Source organism: Vipera berus (genome assembly GCF_964194415.1).
Source record: "Vipera berus genome assembly, chromosome: 4".
Classification (NCBI taxonomy): Eukaryota; Metazoa; Chordata; class Lepidosauria; order Squamata; family Viperidae; genus Vipera; species Vipera berus.
The window spans coordinates 3,580,229-3,596,973 of record NC_138206.1 but is presented as its reverse complement, the minus strand read 5'-3'; the positions used below and the strand labels follow the sequence as shown (position 1 = coordinate 3,596,973).

General features: G+C 45.4%; 1 protein-coding gene across 1 annotated transcript in view; it reads right to left on the bottom strand.

The window, feature by feature from the left end:
* Positions 1-16,745, bottom strand: part of FCHSD2 (FCH and double SH3 domains 2) — a 181,439-nt gene that overhangs the window by 48,109 nt on the left and 116,585 nt on the right. Inside the window, 1 exon segment of the mRNA XM_081327908.1 lies at positions 2,640-2,762. Within this exon segment, the coding sequence (XP_081184034.1) occupies positions 2,640-2,762 (123 nt within the window).

Genomic DNA, 16,745 nt, shown 5'->3' with positions numbered 1-16,745 from the left:
TATAGAAGCATTTGGGAGATTGAATTGTTATCCCCCAACTTGGAGCAATTCCACATTTTACCTGGCGGGTATCTATTAGTGACACGTTCTGGAGCATAAAAGGAAGGAACAGGAGAGACTGTGAGGAAGAGTTTTCCACGGTCACAAAAACAAATGCCAAAGACAACCGTTATACCTTGCAGCTGGAGGTAGTCCTCGGCTTACGACCACAAGTGTGTATGTGTACACTTTGAGAGCAAGCAACTAAATTTCATTTTTAATGTGTGCCATTGTGCCCACAGTAAAAAATGACAATAAAGGTTATCTATCTATCTATCTATCTATCTATCTATCTATCTATCTATCTATCTATCTATCTATCTATCTATCTATCTAATCGCTCATCTATCCATCTATCATCTATCAAGCATTCATCTATTTATCTATCTAATCACTTATCTATCATTCATCTATCTATCCATCTATCATTCATCCATTGATCTATCATTATCTATCAATCTATCATTCATCTATCTAATCACTCATCTATCATCCATCTATCCATCTATCATTATCTATCAGTCATTCATTCATCTATTTATCTATCTAATCACTCATCTATCTCTATCTGTCTATCTGTCTATCTGTCTATCTGTCTATCTATCTATCTATCTATCTATCTATCTATCTATCTATCTATCTATCAATCATCTATCTATCTATCAATCATCCATCTATCATTATCTATCAATCTGTCAGTCATTCATCTATGTATGCAATCACTCATCTATCTATCATTCATTTATCTGTCCATTTAAGTCGTAAGTGCGAGGACTGGTTGCCAATCACCTTTCTCAGTGGCTCTGTAGCTTGAAATGGTTGCTCAACCTGGTGCGCCAGCTGCGGCCCTATCTGGACCGAGATGCCCTACGCACAGTCACCCATGCGCTCGTGACCTCCCGGCTAGACTACTGCAACGCTCTCTACATGGGGCTGCCCTTGAGGACCACTCGGAGGCTTCAACTGGTGCAGAATGCAGCCACGCGAGTTGTGATGGGAGTTTCCCGATACTCCCGTGTAACACCTCTTCTCCGTGAGCTGCATTGGCTTCCGGTTGCCCTCCGGGTGAGATTCAAGGTGCTGGTAATGACCTATAAAGCCCTAAATGGCTTGGGTCCGGATTATCTAAGGGAACACCTGCTGCCGGCATCAACTTCCCATCGTCCTGTGCGCTCCCACAGGGAGGGCCTTCTCAGGGTGCCGCCGGTTAAGGAATGCCGGCGGGTTATTCCCAGGGGAAGGGCGTTCTCTGTGGGCGCGCTGGCCCTATGGAACCAACTTCCCACGGAACTTAGGACTGCCCCCGACCTTCGCTCATTTCGCCGGGACCTGAAAACCTGGCTCTTCGAGCTGTCTGGCCCAGACTGAGGGGTTTTAATTTTTAATTGGGTTTTAGTTTTAAATTTCGGGGACTTGAATTAATCAATTGTTTTAACTGATTTTAATTTTTGTATGTTATGCTTTTAATTTTCCCTGTAAACCGCCCTGAGTCCTACGGGAATAGGGCGGTATATAAATTTAATAAAATAAAGAAAAATAAATAAACCCTGATCCACATGACCAGGACAATACTGCGGCAGACACTAGTCATTTTTTTTTTAGAACCATTAACTTTGACCTGTCACTCAGTGAGTGGTCGTAACCCGAGGACTACCCAAACAGCTTCCTTCCCAGCTGCACCCTACCAAAGTGTTTATACCAACACTGAACAAGGGGCATTTGCCTGCTTCTCGAATCATCACTCCCGTTTTTTTCCTCTTTCTGAACGGCCTTCAAGTGCAGAATAATCATAATAATCAAACATAATCATAATACCGTATTTTCTGGCATATAAGACGACTTTTTAACCCATGAAAATCTTCTCAAAATACGCCAGGTGCTGAAACTTTAGGGACAGGGCTGGCTGGAAAACGTGGAGCGGATCTCCCATTTGGTCTGCTCAGGGAAAGTGGGACCAATTGGAGAAGAAGCTGCATGTGATTTTTTACAGGCTGGGGTCTGGGCGTCTTTCCTTCTAAAGTTGAAGAGCAGCTGCAGTCTATCCCAACTTGAAAGGCAGGTGGGGAATGCAGCAGCCAGAGCAGCTGCTTAGCTCTAAGGACACATTTGACTCAGGAACTGGGCGGGCTGGCTGGAAAACCTGGAGCGGATCTCCCATTTGGTCTGCGCAGGGAAAGCTTTAGAGTGAATTAGGAAAAGTTTAATCCACTTGCACTGTTTTATGTTTACATGTTTGATGACAAACAGCCTTATGTTTATAAGTGACAGTTTTCCTACTATGTACCTGCATGTCATAAGCATTTGAATTAAAATTACCATATTAAAATCAAATCTGATGTTTTTTAAATTTTTATTTGGTGTGCATTGGAAGAGGGGTAGTCTTATATGGCGAGTATAGCCCAAACCCTATAATTTAACAGGAAATGTAGGGGGTTGTCTTATATGCCCAGTCGTCTTATACGCCGGAAAATACGGTAATAGTAATAATATTAATAATAATATTAATATTAATAATAATAATAATAATAATAATAATAATAATAATAATAATAATAATAATAATAATAATAATAATAATTTTTTTGGATTGCAAAACTTACCCGGCTTGAAGTTTCCAAAAGAAATTGGAATGTGCTTTGAACGGATTGGCAGATTTCTAACTCAGTCCGGCTGAATACCATTAAATAATCCTTAAGGTGGTCGTAAATGTTGCCATCAAGAGCCTGCGTGGAAAAAGGAAAACAGAGCAGACCTCCATTTGTTAGCAGGCATAAACAGGAAGCCATCCAGATAAGTCAACCAACAGGGGGTTATGATTATATGTAGTCCTCGACTTAGGACCACAAGGGAGCCTAAAATGTGTCTGTCGCTAATGTGTCTGGACTTCAACTCCCAGAATTCCTGAGCCAGCCATGCTGAGGGGAAAGGGAGAGGTTTCCACGAGTCATAAAAGAGCCAAGGTTGCCTACCCCTGGTCTAGTGAATCACTTCAGTTGATTAGTAACACGCTTGTTAAATGGGTCTCGCTTTCCCCCCACTGACTCTGCTTGTCGAAAAGTCCTGAAATGGGATCACATGATGACCCCGGGGACACGGCGACCGTCATAAATACGAGTCAGTTGCCAAGTGTCTGAATTCTGATCACCTGATATAACTTACTTTGAAATTATAAACAAGAGAGGCATTTTTGAATACTGAGGGGAAATGAATTTTTTTTTTAAAAAAAAAAAGCGAAAACAGGATACCGATTGAACATATGGATATCAAGTGCAAATGCAATTCAGATGTGTTTTGCTTAGAAAAGCGATCTAAAATTGACATTATTGATATCATGACGAAAGTGTAACTGAGATGTTGATATTCAATTACGGTATATATTTATTAACAATAAGAAGTGTATTTGCCTGGTGTGGGAACTGCCAGAAGAAGAGAGGAAACATTTGATGGTGTAATAACAACAACAACAATAGCAACAACAACAATACAGTTGGAAGGGATCTTGGAGGTCATCTAGTCCAACCCCCTGCTCAGGCAGGAAATCCTATACCATTTCAGACAAATGGGTGTCCAGTCTCTTCTTAAAAACTGTAATACTGTAATATTGGATCTAGACTGAAGAAGTTAATATAGACCACGGGTGTCAAACTCACCGCGTCATGGGACGAGTATTTGGCTTTAAAACTAGAAAATTAATAAAATATTTATAATAAATAAATAAATATGAGTCAGTTGCCAAGTGCCTGAATCCTGATCACGTGACCATGAGGATGCTGCAGTAGTCGTTAAGTGTGGAAACTTGGACATGAATCCTTTTGTCAATCCCGTTGTAACTTTTGAATGGTCACTAAATGAAACCGTTATAAGTTGAGGACGACCTGTACTTGGAGTGCGTCATAAATCCACTCCGTTTAGCTTACCGGTTTCCAGTAGCTGGCAATATAGAGCATTTCACATTTGACGGGGAAAAAAATTCAAAATGTTTTTGGCCAACTGAAAAAGGGATCATTTGTGTTACATAAACTGGAGATACCCGTGTTTCCCCGAAAATAAGACCAGGTCTTATATTTTGGGGGTTTTTTTGCCTCCAAAAGAGGCACCAGGTCTTATTTTCAGGGTAGGCCTTACCTCACTTCCAGCACTGACAGTCCCACCCAGCCGGTCCACTTTTTCTGGGGCCAAAGTTCTGAAGCTGCATTCGGGCCTGGATTTTGCAGTCAGGCCTTTCCAGAAGGCCTAAGCAGCCGAGTACCGAGCGATGGATTCAATCCATTGCTCGGTGCTCGGCTGAAGAGATCTTGCAGAACCGAGCTACGGATTGAACCCATAGCTCGGTTCTCGGCTGCAGAGGCCTTCCGGAAAGGCCTGTGACTGAGAAATGCAGGCCTAGCTGCAGAAGAGGCCTCAGAACAAGAAGTGGGCTCACAAGGAGAGGCCTGGATGCAAGCTGAGTGGGTGTGGGGCATCTGGGGCAGCTCCACACCCCCTCCCCAGCTTGATTTTTAGGGGTGTGCCTCGGTCCAAAACTAGCGCTTATTTTTGGGACAGGGTTTATATTAGGCCCATCCCCCAAAATCAAGCTAGGGCTTATTGTTGGTGTAGGCCAGGGGTAGGCAACCTCGGCTCTTTTATGACTCATGGACTTCAACTCCCAGAATTCCTGAGTCAGCTATGCTGACTCAGGAATTCTGGGAGTTGAAGTCCATGAGTCATAAAAGAGCCGAGGTTGCCTACCCCTGGTGTAGGCCTTACTTTCAGGGAAAATAAGGTATCAAGCGTGAAGACGAAAATGAGAATTTTTAATGGCAAAAGGTGCATTCTGAATAGCTGGGGGAAAAAAGGGGACATCTAACCGTGCTTCGCCACGCAGCCTAGAGAAGCCGATCTTCATTAAGCCAACAACAGGGAATTCAGGGTTTAAATTTGTTTATTTAAACAAAGCTGTTAATAGGAGGGTCGGAGCAACGTTTAGTGCGGTCCTTTCCCGTCTGGTTTCCCCCAAACTGCCACTTTGTTCGTAATGAAAGGACGAAAGGACAAGGATTTAGCGCTCTTAAAGACAAAGATGGTCCAGGTGAAAATAAGAGGCCTGCAAGTTGCTATTTTGAGCAACTTCTGAGAACCCAAAGGAAAAGGGGACTCAAACCAGCAGCGCTGGAGTTTTCTAACTTGGCTTATGGAAATCAAAAATGGTCAGCTTGGTACCAAAGGCTGGTCCAAGGAACTCTGGATCATGTCAGAAGGGAAACACTTAAAGTGATGGGTAGCACACAACCAGCTCAGATAAGAACATGGACAGAAAGCTTTGGGAGGGAGAGCAAGGGGGGGAGGGAGAAAGAGAGGGAGAGGGAGGGAGAGGAAGGCAGAGGGAGGGAAACAGAGGGAGGGAGAGAAAAGAGGGAAGGAGAGAGAGAGGGAGGGAGGGGGAGGAAGGCAGGGAGGGAAACGGAGGGAGAGAAAAGAGGGAAGGAGAGAGGGAGGGAGGGAGGGAGGGAGAGAGAGGGAGAGGAAGGCAGAGGTAGGGAAACGGAGGGAGAGAAAAGAGGGAAGGAAAGAGAGAGGGAGGGAGGGAGGGATGGGGAGGGAGGGAGAGGAAGGCAGAGGGAGGGAGAAAGGGAGAGAAAGAGAGCGGGAGGGGGAGGGAGGGAGGAAAAGAAAGAAGGCAGAGGGAGGGAGAGAGAGGGGGAGGGGGAAACAGAGAGAGGGGAAGCCACTTTTAATAGCAAGCCACATGTGAATTTAACAGAGTAACAAGAGTTGGAAGGGACCTTGGAGGTCATCTAGTCCAACCCCCTGCTCAGGCAGGAAACCCTACACCATTTCAGACAAATGGCTGTCCAGCCTCTTCTTCAAAGCTTCCAGGAAAATTTGGGACTGTGTGGAAATGGATAGGCTGACATTGAAAATGAAAGGCAAAGAATAATAAATAATAATAATAATAATAATAATAATAATAATAATAATAATAAGAAGAAGAAGAAGAAGAAGAAGAAGAAGAAGAAGAAGAAGAAGAAGAAGAAGACGACGAGGTCTTCTTGGAGGTCCTCTAGTCCAACCCCCTGCTCAGGCAGGAAACCCTATACCATTTCAGACAAATGGCTGTCCAGTCTCTTCTTAAAAACTTCCAGTGTTGGAGCACCCACAACTTCTGGAGGTGGGTGGTTCCCCTGGTTAATTGTTCTAACTGTCAGGAAATTTCTCCTTAATTCCAGGTTGCTTCTCTCCTTGGTTAGTTTCCATCCGTTGCTTCTCGTCCTGCCTTCTGGTGCTTTGGAGAACAGATGGACACCCCCCTCTTCTTTGTGGCAGCCCCTCAAATACTACAACACTGCTACCATGTTCCCCCTCGTCCTTCTCTTCATTAAACTAGACATACCCAATTCCTGCAACCGTTCTTTGCATGTTTTTGCCTACAACCCCCTAATCATCTTTGTAGCTCCTCTCTGCACTCGTTCCACAGTCTCAAAATCTTTATATGATGATTTTATATAGTATTTCCACCGGCGTTTTATTATTTAACGGCAGGAGGGTATGTAGTGGTTCGTTCAAGACAAAACAGAAGGAGCAAAGGGGAATACTACTTGTCAAATTATTATCTGTGGTCATTCCAAAGAGATGGAAGGAGCTGGCAACCGGGGACACAAAACACCCTTGTGCATTCACAAGTGTCCCCCACAAGCCCTATCAAAAGACGAGAGACACAGACCCGACCTTATTGTGCAATTGGCAGGAAGCATGATATATGGTGATTAATTACATCGCGTAATTAAAAAAGATGTTGAGACTCTAGAAAGAATGCAGAGAAGAGCAATAAAGACCATAAGGGGGCTGTAGGCTGAAACATGTGAAGGATGGTTGCTGGAATTGGGGATGTCTAGTTTAATGAAGAGAAGGACGAGGGGGGACATGATAGCAGCCTTCTAGTATCTCAGGGGCTGCCCCAAAGAAGAGGGAGTCAAGCTATTCTCCAAAGCACCTGAAAGCAGGAGAAGAAGCAACGGATGGAAACTAATCAAGGAGAGAAGCAACCTGGAACTAAGGAGAAACTTCCTGACAGTTAGAACAACTAACCAGTGGAACAACCTGCCTCCAGAAATTGTGAATGTTCCAGCACAGGAAGTTTTTAAGAAGAGACTGGACTGTCACTTGTCTGGAATGGTATAGGATCTCCTGCTTGAGCAGGGGGTTGGACTAGAGCAGGGCTTTTCAACCAGTGGTACGGGTACCACCTGTGGTACATGGGCACCTGGCAGGTGGTACGCGACCACCCTAGACAAATGGCAGCGGGGGAGGGGAATGAGCTGAACCGGGGGCAGCACCGCACAAGACCGAGCGAGAGACGGCTGGAGCTGCAGGGCTGTCGGGGCTCAGCGGAAGCGCCAGGATCAGCGCCAGGATCCAGCCGGAGCTCGGCACTAATCCTGGCGCTTCTGAGCCCAGAAGAAGCGCCGATCAGCCGGAATGTTGCAGCATCTCCAGGGTCTTGTGATTTACATTCGGATGCTTGGCAACCGATTCATATTTATGACGGTCACAGTGTCCCAGGGTCATGTGAAGCGACCAAAACCTGCTGCAACCACCCAGCAGACGGCGGGGGGGGGGGAGAGATAAAAAACAAACACACCCCCCACCCCACCCCCGCTGCCAATCCTCAACAGAAATGCTCACAACAGCGAAAACCTCGGACAGGAGGAAGAGCGCCGCCGGGCGGGCAGGCACGTGTCTTGCTCGACTGTGTCTCGGGGGGGCACTTTTTTCAGGGCCATTGTAACTTTGAACAGTCATTAAGCGAACTGTTGTAAGTCGAGGACTAATTGTACTTCATCACTTTTTTCCTTTTTTTTTTTGATCATCCAGTTTTTGACACCTTGCTAGGCGACTGGTGGTACTCGGATGTTGCCATATCCTAAAAGTGGTACAATGGGTGAAAAGGTTGAAAAACCCTGGACTAGATTACTTCCAATGTACCTTCCAACATTATTATTACTACTACTACTACTACTACTACTATTATTATTGCGGTTTCCAGCAAAAACCATGTCACTAGTTCATTTTGTGACTGTGTGGGGTTCCACACAAAAAAGTTGTAAAATTAGATGTAACCATCACGATGTACGACTGAAATTACCGTTGCATGTCAAGGGCTATCTGTAATATAGATTTTTTAAATTATTATTTTGTAAGAAGCAAATTTGTGAAGAGGAACTAAAGAGCCTCTTGTTGCGGGTGAAGAAGGAGAGTGCAAAACTTGGGTTGAAACTTAACATTAAGAAAACCAAGATCATGGCATCTGGCCCTCTCAATTCCTGGCAAATAGATGGGGAAGAAATGGAGGTAGTGACAGATTTTATTTTCCTGGGCTCCAAGATCACTGCAGATGGGGACTGTAGCCAAGAAATTAAAAGACGCTTGCTCCTGGGGAGGAAAGCCATGGCAAATCTAGACAGCAGACTAAAAAGCAGAGACATCACCCTGTCAACAAAAGTGCGTATAGTCAAGGCTGCGGTCTTCCCAGTTGCATTGTATGGCAGTGAAAGCTGGACCATAAGAAAGGCTGAGCGCCAAAGAATGGAGGCCTTTGAACTATGGTGCTGGAGAAGACTCCTGCGAGTCCCTCGGACTGCAAGGCGATCAAACCGGTCAGTCCTAGAGGAGATCCACCCTGATTGCTCTTTAGAAGGCCAGATCCTGAAGCTCAAACTCAAATCCTTTGGCCATCTAATGAGAAGGAAGGACTCACTGGAGAAGAGCCTAATGCTGGGAAAGATCGAGGGCAATAGAAGAAGGGGACGACAGAGAAGGAGGTGGCTGGATGGAGTCACTGAAGCAGGAGGCCTGAGCTTCAATGGACTCCAGAAGATGGTAGAGGACAGGAAGGCCTGGAGGAACGTTGTCCATGGGGTCATGATGGGTCGGACATGACTTTGCAGCAAAGGAGGAGGAGGAAGAGGAAGAGGAAGAAGAAGAAGAAGAAGAAGGAGAAGGAGAAGGAGAAAGATCGAGGGCAAGAGAAGAAGGGGACGACAGAGAAGGAGGTGGCTGGATGGAGTCCCTGAAGCAGCAGGCGTGAGCTTAAATGGACTCCAGAAGATGGTAGAGGACAGGAAGGCCTGGAGGAACGTTGTCCATGGGGTCATGATGGGTCGGACATGACTTTGCAGCAAAGGAGGAGGAGGAAGAGGAAGAGGAAGAAGAAGAAGAAGAAGAAGGAGAAGGAGAAGGAGAAAGATCGAGGGCAAGAGAAGAAGGGGACGACAGAGAAGGAGGTGGCTGGATGGAGTCCCTGAAGCAGCAGGCGTGAGCTTAAATGGACTCCAGAAGATGGTAGAGGACAGGAAGGCCTGGAGGAACGTTGTCCATGGGGTCGCGAGGGGTGGGACACGACTTCGCAGCTAACAACAACAAAAGAAGCAATTTTAGTGCCCAGGGATGGGATGGTATACTCATTTAAAACGAAACGGGGAAAAAAAAGCTAAATTATGTACGAAACAGTCTCGTGTAAAAAAAATAATGAAGAGATCTTAATGGCTGCAAAACCCAACCATGATTTCAATCCTTCCTTTCCTGTTTGACACTGAACGGCAGCCGTTTCTGGGTCAGTCCCCTCACTGGAGCTAACTAAGAGGAGGAAAGAGAGGTCGGCTGCAAAAACCGCTTCCTAAATCTGAAACGAAACGTTATCACCTGTGGTTTGGGGTTTTTTTTTGTTTTTTTTTTAACAAAGTCACACTGTCAGGAAATGAAGAAACAGCATGAAGATAACTCAGAACACCGCCGTGTTTATCAAAAAGCAGGTCACCACTCCAGCTAAAAACTATACAGGTTCCTTGCTGTTTTAAAAGCAATTTTAAGTCAGTGTTTTTGTAAGGAAGCAAAGATGGCAAACATCTTTCTTTTTCACGTTCATGCTCTCTCTCTCTCTCTCTCTCTCTCTCTCTCTCTCCCTCCCTCCCTCCCTCCCTCTCTCTCTCTCTCTCTCTCTCTCTCTCTCTCTCGGCTGTTCCCGTCACAAAGTCACCTTAACCTTAGTCTGATGGCTCTGTTATTTATTTAGATGTTTACCTCCTGCCTTTATTATTATTTTTTTTACAGATGACCCAAGGCAGTGAACCTAGCCCACACGTTTTTTCTCCTCCTATTTCCACCCCCCCACACACTAAAACAACCCTGTGAGGTAGGCTGGGCCGAGAGAGGAGGACTGGTCCAAGGTCACCCAGTTGGCTTTCATGCCTAAGGCAGGACTAGAACTCACAGTCTCCCGGTGATTGGCCCCAAATCACCAGCTTTGGGGAAAGGGAAGGGAAGGGAAAGAAAAGAAAGGAAATGGGAAAGGGAAGGGGAAGGGGAAGGGAAGGAAAGGAAAGGAAAGGAAAGGAAAGGAAAGGAAAGGAAAGGAAAGGAAAGGAAAGGAAAGGAAAGGAAAGGAAAGGAAAGGAAAGGAAAGGAAAGGAAAGGAAAGGAAAGGAAAGGAAAGGAAAGGAAAGGAAAGGAAAGGAAAGGAAAGGGGGAGGGAGGAAGGAAGGGAGGGAGGGAGGGAGGGAGGGAGGGAGGGAGGAAGGAAGGAAGGAAAAGGAAAGGAAAAGAAAAGGGGAGGGAGGGAGGGAGGGAGGAAGGAAGGAAGGAAGGAAGGGAAGGGAAGGAAAGGAAAAGAAAAGGTGAGGGAGGGAGGGAGGAAGGAAGGAAGGAAGGAAGGGAAGGGAAGGAAAGGAAAGGAAAAGGGGAGGGAGGAAGGAAGGAAGGAAGGAAGGAAGGAAGGAAGGAAGGAAGGAAGGAAGGAAAAGGAAAGGAAAAGAAAAGGGGAGGGAGGAAGGAAGGAAGGAAGGAAGGAAGGAAAAGGAAAGGAAAGGAAAAGAAAAGGGGAGGGAGGGAGGGAGGGAGGAAGGAAGGAAGGGAAAGGAAAGGAAAAAAGGAAAGGAAAGGAAAGGAAAGGAAAAGTAAGGAAAGAGAAAAAAAGAGGAAAGGAAAGAGAAAGGAAAGGAAAGAGAAAGGAAAGAAAGGAAAGAGAAAGGAAAGAAAGGAAACAGAAAGAAAAGAAAGGAAAGGGGAAATGGAAGGGAAGAAGGAAAAGAAAGGAAAGAGAAAGAAAAGAGAAAGAAAAGAAAGGAAAGGGAAAGGAAAGGAAAAAGGGGGAAAAGCAACAATGGAAGGAAGGAAGGAAGGAAGGAAGGAAGGAAGGAAGGAAGGAAGGAAGGAAGGAAGGAGCCATTGAGGATACTAATGAATGAGAAGGTGACAACACAGCCCAGAACTCACTGCCTGGTTCCTAGCCTGGTTCCTTCGCCTCTAGTCCAAACTAGAAAAGTCACAAAATGGGGCAAAACCCGCCTAACGACTGTCTCGCTTAGCGACAGAAATTCTGGGCTCAGGACGGGAACGTCCTCGATTTACAACCCACTCACTTAGCGACCCATTCGAAGTTAGGACAGACCTAAAAAAAATGTGATTCGTGACCGACCCTGGCATTTACAATCTCACACAATCGCACCAGCCCAGAATTCGAAGGCACGGCTCGGCAAGCGGGGATGTATTCTCACTTCCCCTTCTGAAATAGGTTCTCTCCTCGGTGTAACTTCCTCGCGTCCTTCCTGGTTTCAAGCCAGGCTATCGAAATAGACGGCTCGGCGGACGAAAAGCGTTCAAAAGGGCAGCTCGCTTGTGCCAATCTCAAAAATACAACGCTGGCCCTGGCAGATGCCTCCTCAACAGGACCACCTTTTCAAATAACAACAACAACAACAACAACAACAACAACAACAACAATAATAATAATAAAAAACGCAAGAAAAAAAAAACAACCCAACTCAGCAGCAATCAATAGTTGTTATCTCCGAACTGGATAAATTCCAGCAAAAACAAGACAGGAGACAAGAAATATGGAAAGCATGTCACATCACAAACCTTATTACAGAAAAAGCAAGGAAAAAAATTGGAAGGTCGTAGCGAAAAAAAGAAAGAAAGAAAGAAAGAAAGAAAGAAAGAAAGAAAGAAAGAAAGAAAGAAAGAAAGAAAGAAAGAAAGAAAGAAGAAAGAGAGAGAGAGAGAGAGAAAGAAAGAGAGAGAGAGACAGAGAAAGAGAGAGAAAGAGAAAGAGAGAGAGAAAGAGAGAAAGAGAAAGAGAGAAAGAGAGAGAGAGAGAGACAGAGAAAGAGAGAGAAAGAGAAAGAGAGAGAGAAAGAGAGAAAGAGAAAGAGAGAGAGAGAAAGAGAGAGAAAAAGAGAGAGAGAGAAAGAGAGAGAGAGAAAGAGAGAAAGAGAAAGAGAGAGAAAGAGAGAAAGAGAGAGAGAGAGAGAGAGAGAAAGAGAGAGAGAGAGAGAGAGAGAGAGAGAGAGAGAGAGAGAGAGAGGTGTACAAACACACACGCACGGACAAGACCAATAGGTACACACTGCACACCCCGGTTGTGGCATTCAGGAAAAACATTTCGCGAGACCAAGGGATCTGACTTTTGCGGGTGGGGGAGGGAAATAGGAAAGGTCCCGTGGGTGGAAATCTTAAAAAGGGACAAGAAGAGGATTGGGAAATTCTGAAAAATATATATATATATATATATATATATGAAATGATTAAGGATCAAAGCCAAGAGAGAGAAAAACGGGAGACACTTAATGAAACTGGTACGTCAAAAACGTCACGGAGACAATACGCAGAGCATGAGAAGCACATGGCGTCACCGCAGCATTCAACCCAGCTAGCCAACACCGAGAGCGCAAGCTGCTAGTATGTAAACGGAGAACAAACCCCACTCCTTTTCAGCAACGATGCTGTTACCTAGTTGGGTACTAAAATGCCTGCAAGAAAATAACCCAGCTCTGAGAGTAGTAAGAAGCAGCCACAGTCTTTGTTCTCCTCCTCCTCCTCCTCCTCTTCCTCCTCCCCCTCCTGTTCGCAAACCCCACTCCTTTACCCCACTGATGCTGTTGCCTAGTTGGGTACTAAAACGTCTGTAAGAAAACAGCCAAGCTCAGAGAGTAACAAGGATGACACCAGTCGTTGTCTTCGTCTTCCTCCTCCTCCTCCTCCTCCTCCTCCTCTTCACTCCACAATCCCCATTCTCTCCTAGCACTTCCCTAGTTGGCTAATGAAACATCTGCAAGAAAACAACCAAGCTCAGAGAGCACCAAGGACCCCCCCCAGCCCTTCCTCCTCCTCCTCCTCCTCCTCCTCTCCACAATCCTTCCTTCCTTCCTTCCTCCTCCTCCTCCTCCTCCTCCCCCCTTCTAGACTGATGATGTGGCCTAGTTGGGTCATGAAACATCTGCAAGAAAACCACCCAGCTCAGAGAGCATCAAGGACCCCACTTTCCTTCCTTCCTTCCTTCCTTCCTTCCTTCCTTCCTTCCTTCCTTCCTTCCTTCCTTCCTTCCTCCTCCTCCTCCCCCCTTCTAGCACTGATGATGTTCCCTAGTTGGGTCATGAAACATCTGCAAGAAAACCACCCAGCTCAGAGAGCATCAAGGACCCCACTTTCCTTCCTTCCTTCCTTCCTTCCTTCCTTCCTTCCTTCCTTCCTTCCTTCCTTCCTTCCTCCTCCTCCTCCTCCTCCCTTCTAGCACTGATGATGTGGCCTAGTTGGGTCATGAAACATCTGCAAGAAAACCACCAAGCTAGGAGAGCATCAAGGACCCCACCTTCCTTCCTTCCTTCCTTCCTTCCTTCCTTCCTTCCTTCCTCCTCCCTCCTCCTCCTCCTCCTCCCTTCTAGCACTGATGATGTGGCCTAGTTGGGTCATGAAACATCTGCAAGAAAACCACCAAGCTCAGAGAGCACCAAGGACCCCATAGTTGTTCTCCTCCTCCTCCTCCTCCTCCTCCTCCTCCTCCTCCTCCTCCTCCCTTCAAACCCCACTCCCTGATTCACTGATGCCGTTCCCCAGTTGGGTGCTAAAACGTCTGCAAGGAAACCACGAAGGACCCCCCGGTTCAATCTTCAGCCGCCGAACCCAACCAATTCCCTTGCCGAACAAAACAGTCAAGGGAGACATGCCCTATATTTTACAACCTTTCTCCCCCCCCCGTGGTTGTTAAGCGAATCGCTGAAGTCGTTAAGGAGACCATTCAGAAAAATTTGGCTTCCTCCACTGAGGAAGGGAAGGACGCCATTGGAGAAACCACGTCACCCTGGGGATGCTGCAGCCATCGGAAAAATGCGCGCTAGTTGCCCAGCACGCAAACTCTGATCACGTGACCAAGGGGATGCGGCCACGGTCGTTAAGCGTGAGAACTGGTCATAAACCGGTTTTCCCAGCGGCCCCGTTAACTTCAAGCGGTCACTGAACGGATGGCTGCTCGCAGCGACGGGACTGAGCGATATTATCCCACGGGTAAGAATTACCGAGACTTGCAAATTCTTTTTTTTTTTAAAAGTGAAGGCTTTCTTTTTTGTTGTTGTTGTTGTTGTGGAAGCCCTACTAACACTTAATACGCGAGGAGGTTACGGCAGGGAAGAGGCGATTAAATTCAGATTTAAACGAAGACGGGGATGCTAATTGTCTTAGAAAGGTTTTAAAAGCCAAAGGGGAAGTGACTTTCTCAGCCGGTCACGGATGGAGCAAGGGAAAGGGCGAATTTCTGAAGATGCAAGTCGACCTGTTTCTGCAATCTGAAGAGATCGCAACCAGGAAAAGGAAAAAAAGAAAAGAAAAGAAAAGAAAATTGTGATTGCTCTTGAACATAAATGAAAGGCCGGGAACTTCAGAGGCTCTGATGATTTATTCATGAAGGTGAAAGCTTAAACGCTGAGTAGAGGCTGGGGTAGCCGGCTGGGGACTCAAGTTAAGGACGGAGCGCCCTAGGAATCTCCGGGCTGGCCAGAAAAAGAGAGATGCAAAAGGAATAAAAATCTAACATTCAGCTAGAGGAGGGCGACAGCCAAGGTTATGAATCCACCAAGAAGGATCCTGGTTAAAAAAAATCCTCAATAGCGACTGAAGTGAGTAGCACAATTGTTAAGCGAATCACTGCAGTTCATAAGTAACGTTGTTGTTAAGTGAATCAATGCAGTCCGTAATATGGTTGTTAAGTGCATCACTGCAGTTCTGAAGTAATATGGTTAAGTGAATCACTGCAGTTCTGAAGTAACCTGGTTGTTAAGCAAATCACTGCAGTTCTGAAGCGAGTAATAAGGTTGTTAAATAAATCACTGCAGTTCTGAAGTAACATGGTTGTTAAGCAAATCACTGCAGTTCTGAAGTAACATGGTTGTTAAGTGAATCACTGCAGTTCATAATATGGTTGTTAAGTGAATCACTGCAGTTCATAAGTAACGTGGTTGTTAAGTGAATCAATGCAGTTCATAATATGCTTGTTAAGTGCATCATTGCAGTTCTGAAGTAACATGGTTGTTAAGCAAATCACTGCAGTTCTGAAGTGAGTAATATGGTTGTTAAGCAAATCACTGCAGTTCTGAAGTGAGTAATATGGTTGTTAAGCAAATCACTGCAGTTCGTAACATGGTTGTTAAGTGAATCACTGCAGCTCATAATATGGTGAAGTGAATCACTGCAGTTCTGAATATAGTTGTTAAGCGAATCACTGCAGTTCATAAGTAACGTGGTTGTTAAGTGAATCAATGCAGTTCATAATATGCTTGTTAAGTGCATCATTGCAGTTCTGAAGTAACATGGTTGTTAAGCAAATCACTGCAGTTCTGAAGTGAGTAATATGGTTGTTAAGCAAATCACTGCAGTTCTGAAGTGAGTAATATGGTTGTTAAGCAAATCACTGCAGTTCGTAACATGGTTGTTAAGTGAATCACTGCAGTTCATAATATGGTGAAGTGAATCACTGCAGTTCTGAATATAGTTGTTAAGCGAATCACTGCAGTTCAGAAGTGAGTAATATGGTTGTTAAGCGAATCACTGCAGTTCGTGAGTAACACGGTTGTGAAGTGAATCACGAGTTCATGACTCACACGGTTGTTAAGTGAATCTGGTTTCCCCATTGACTTTGCTCATGGGAAGGTCACAAAAGGGGATCATGCAATCCCCGGGACACTGCAACCGTCATAAATACAGGTGGTCCTCGACTTACAACAGGTTATTTAGTGACCTTTCAAAGTTACAACAGCACTGAAAAAAGTGACTTATGACCGCTTTTCACACCGACGACTGTCACAGCCTCCCCTAGGTCATGTGATCCAAATCCGGATGCCTGGCAGGAGGCTCCTATTTATGACGGGGTTGCCATGTCCCCGGGGGTCAGGTGATCCACTTCTACGACCTTCCGGCAAGCAAAGTCAACGGAGAAGCCAGATTCGCTTAACAACCGTGTGACCCACTTAACAACTGCAGTGCTTCATTTAACAAACGTGGCAAAGAAGGTCCTAAAACGGGGCAAAACTCACACAACCACCGTCTCACTTATCAACAGAAATTTGGGGGTTCCATTGTGGTCGTAAGCGGAGGACTACCCAATACAATTGCCATAAGTGCCTGAATTTTGACCACAGGGGATGCCGCAACAGTCGTACGTATGAAAAAACGGTCGTAAGTCACTTCCTTCATCGCCATTGTCACTTTGGAAAATGTCACTAAACCACTGAACGTCAAGGACGACTTGTACTAAAATAAAGAGTTTATCCCTTCTCTTTTCCAATCACGCTGCACTTCAGAGCCACATCCTGGGAGTATTAAATGACCGTCATTTCCAGATTTATGAGCATTTCTGTCTTGAATACGTATATACGACAGAAATAAAATAGCTATCTTGGGCC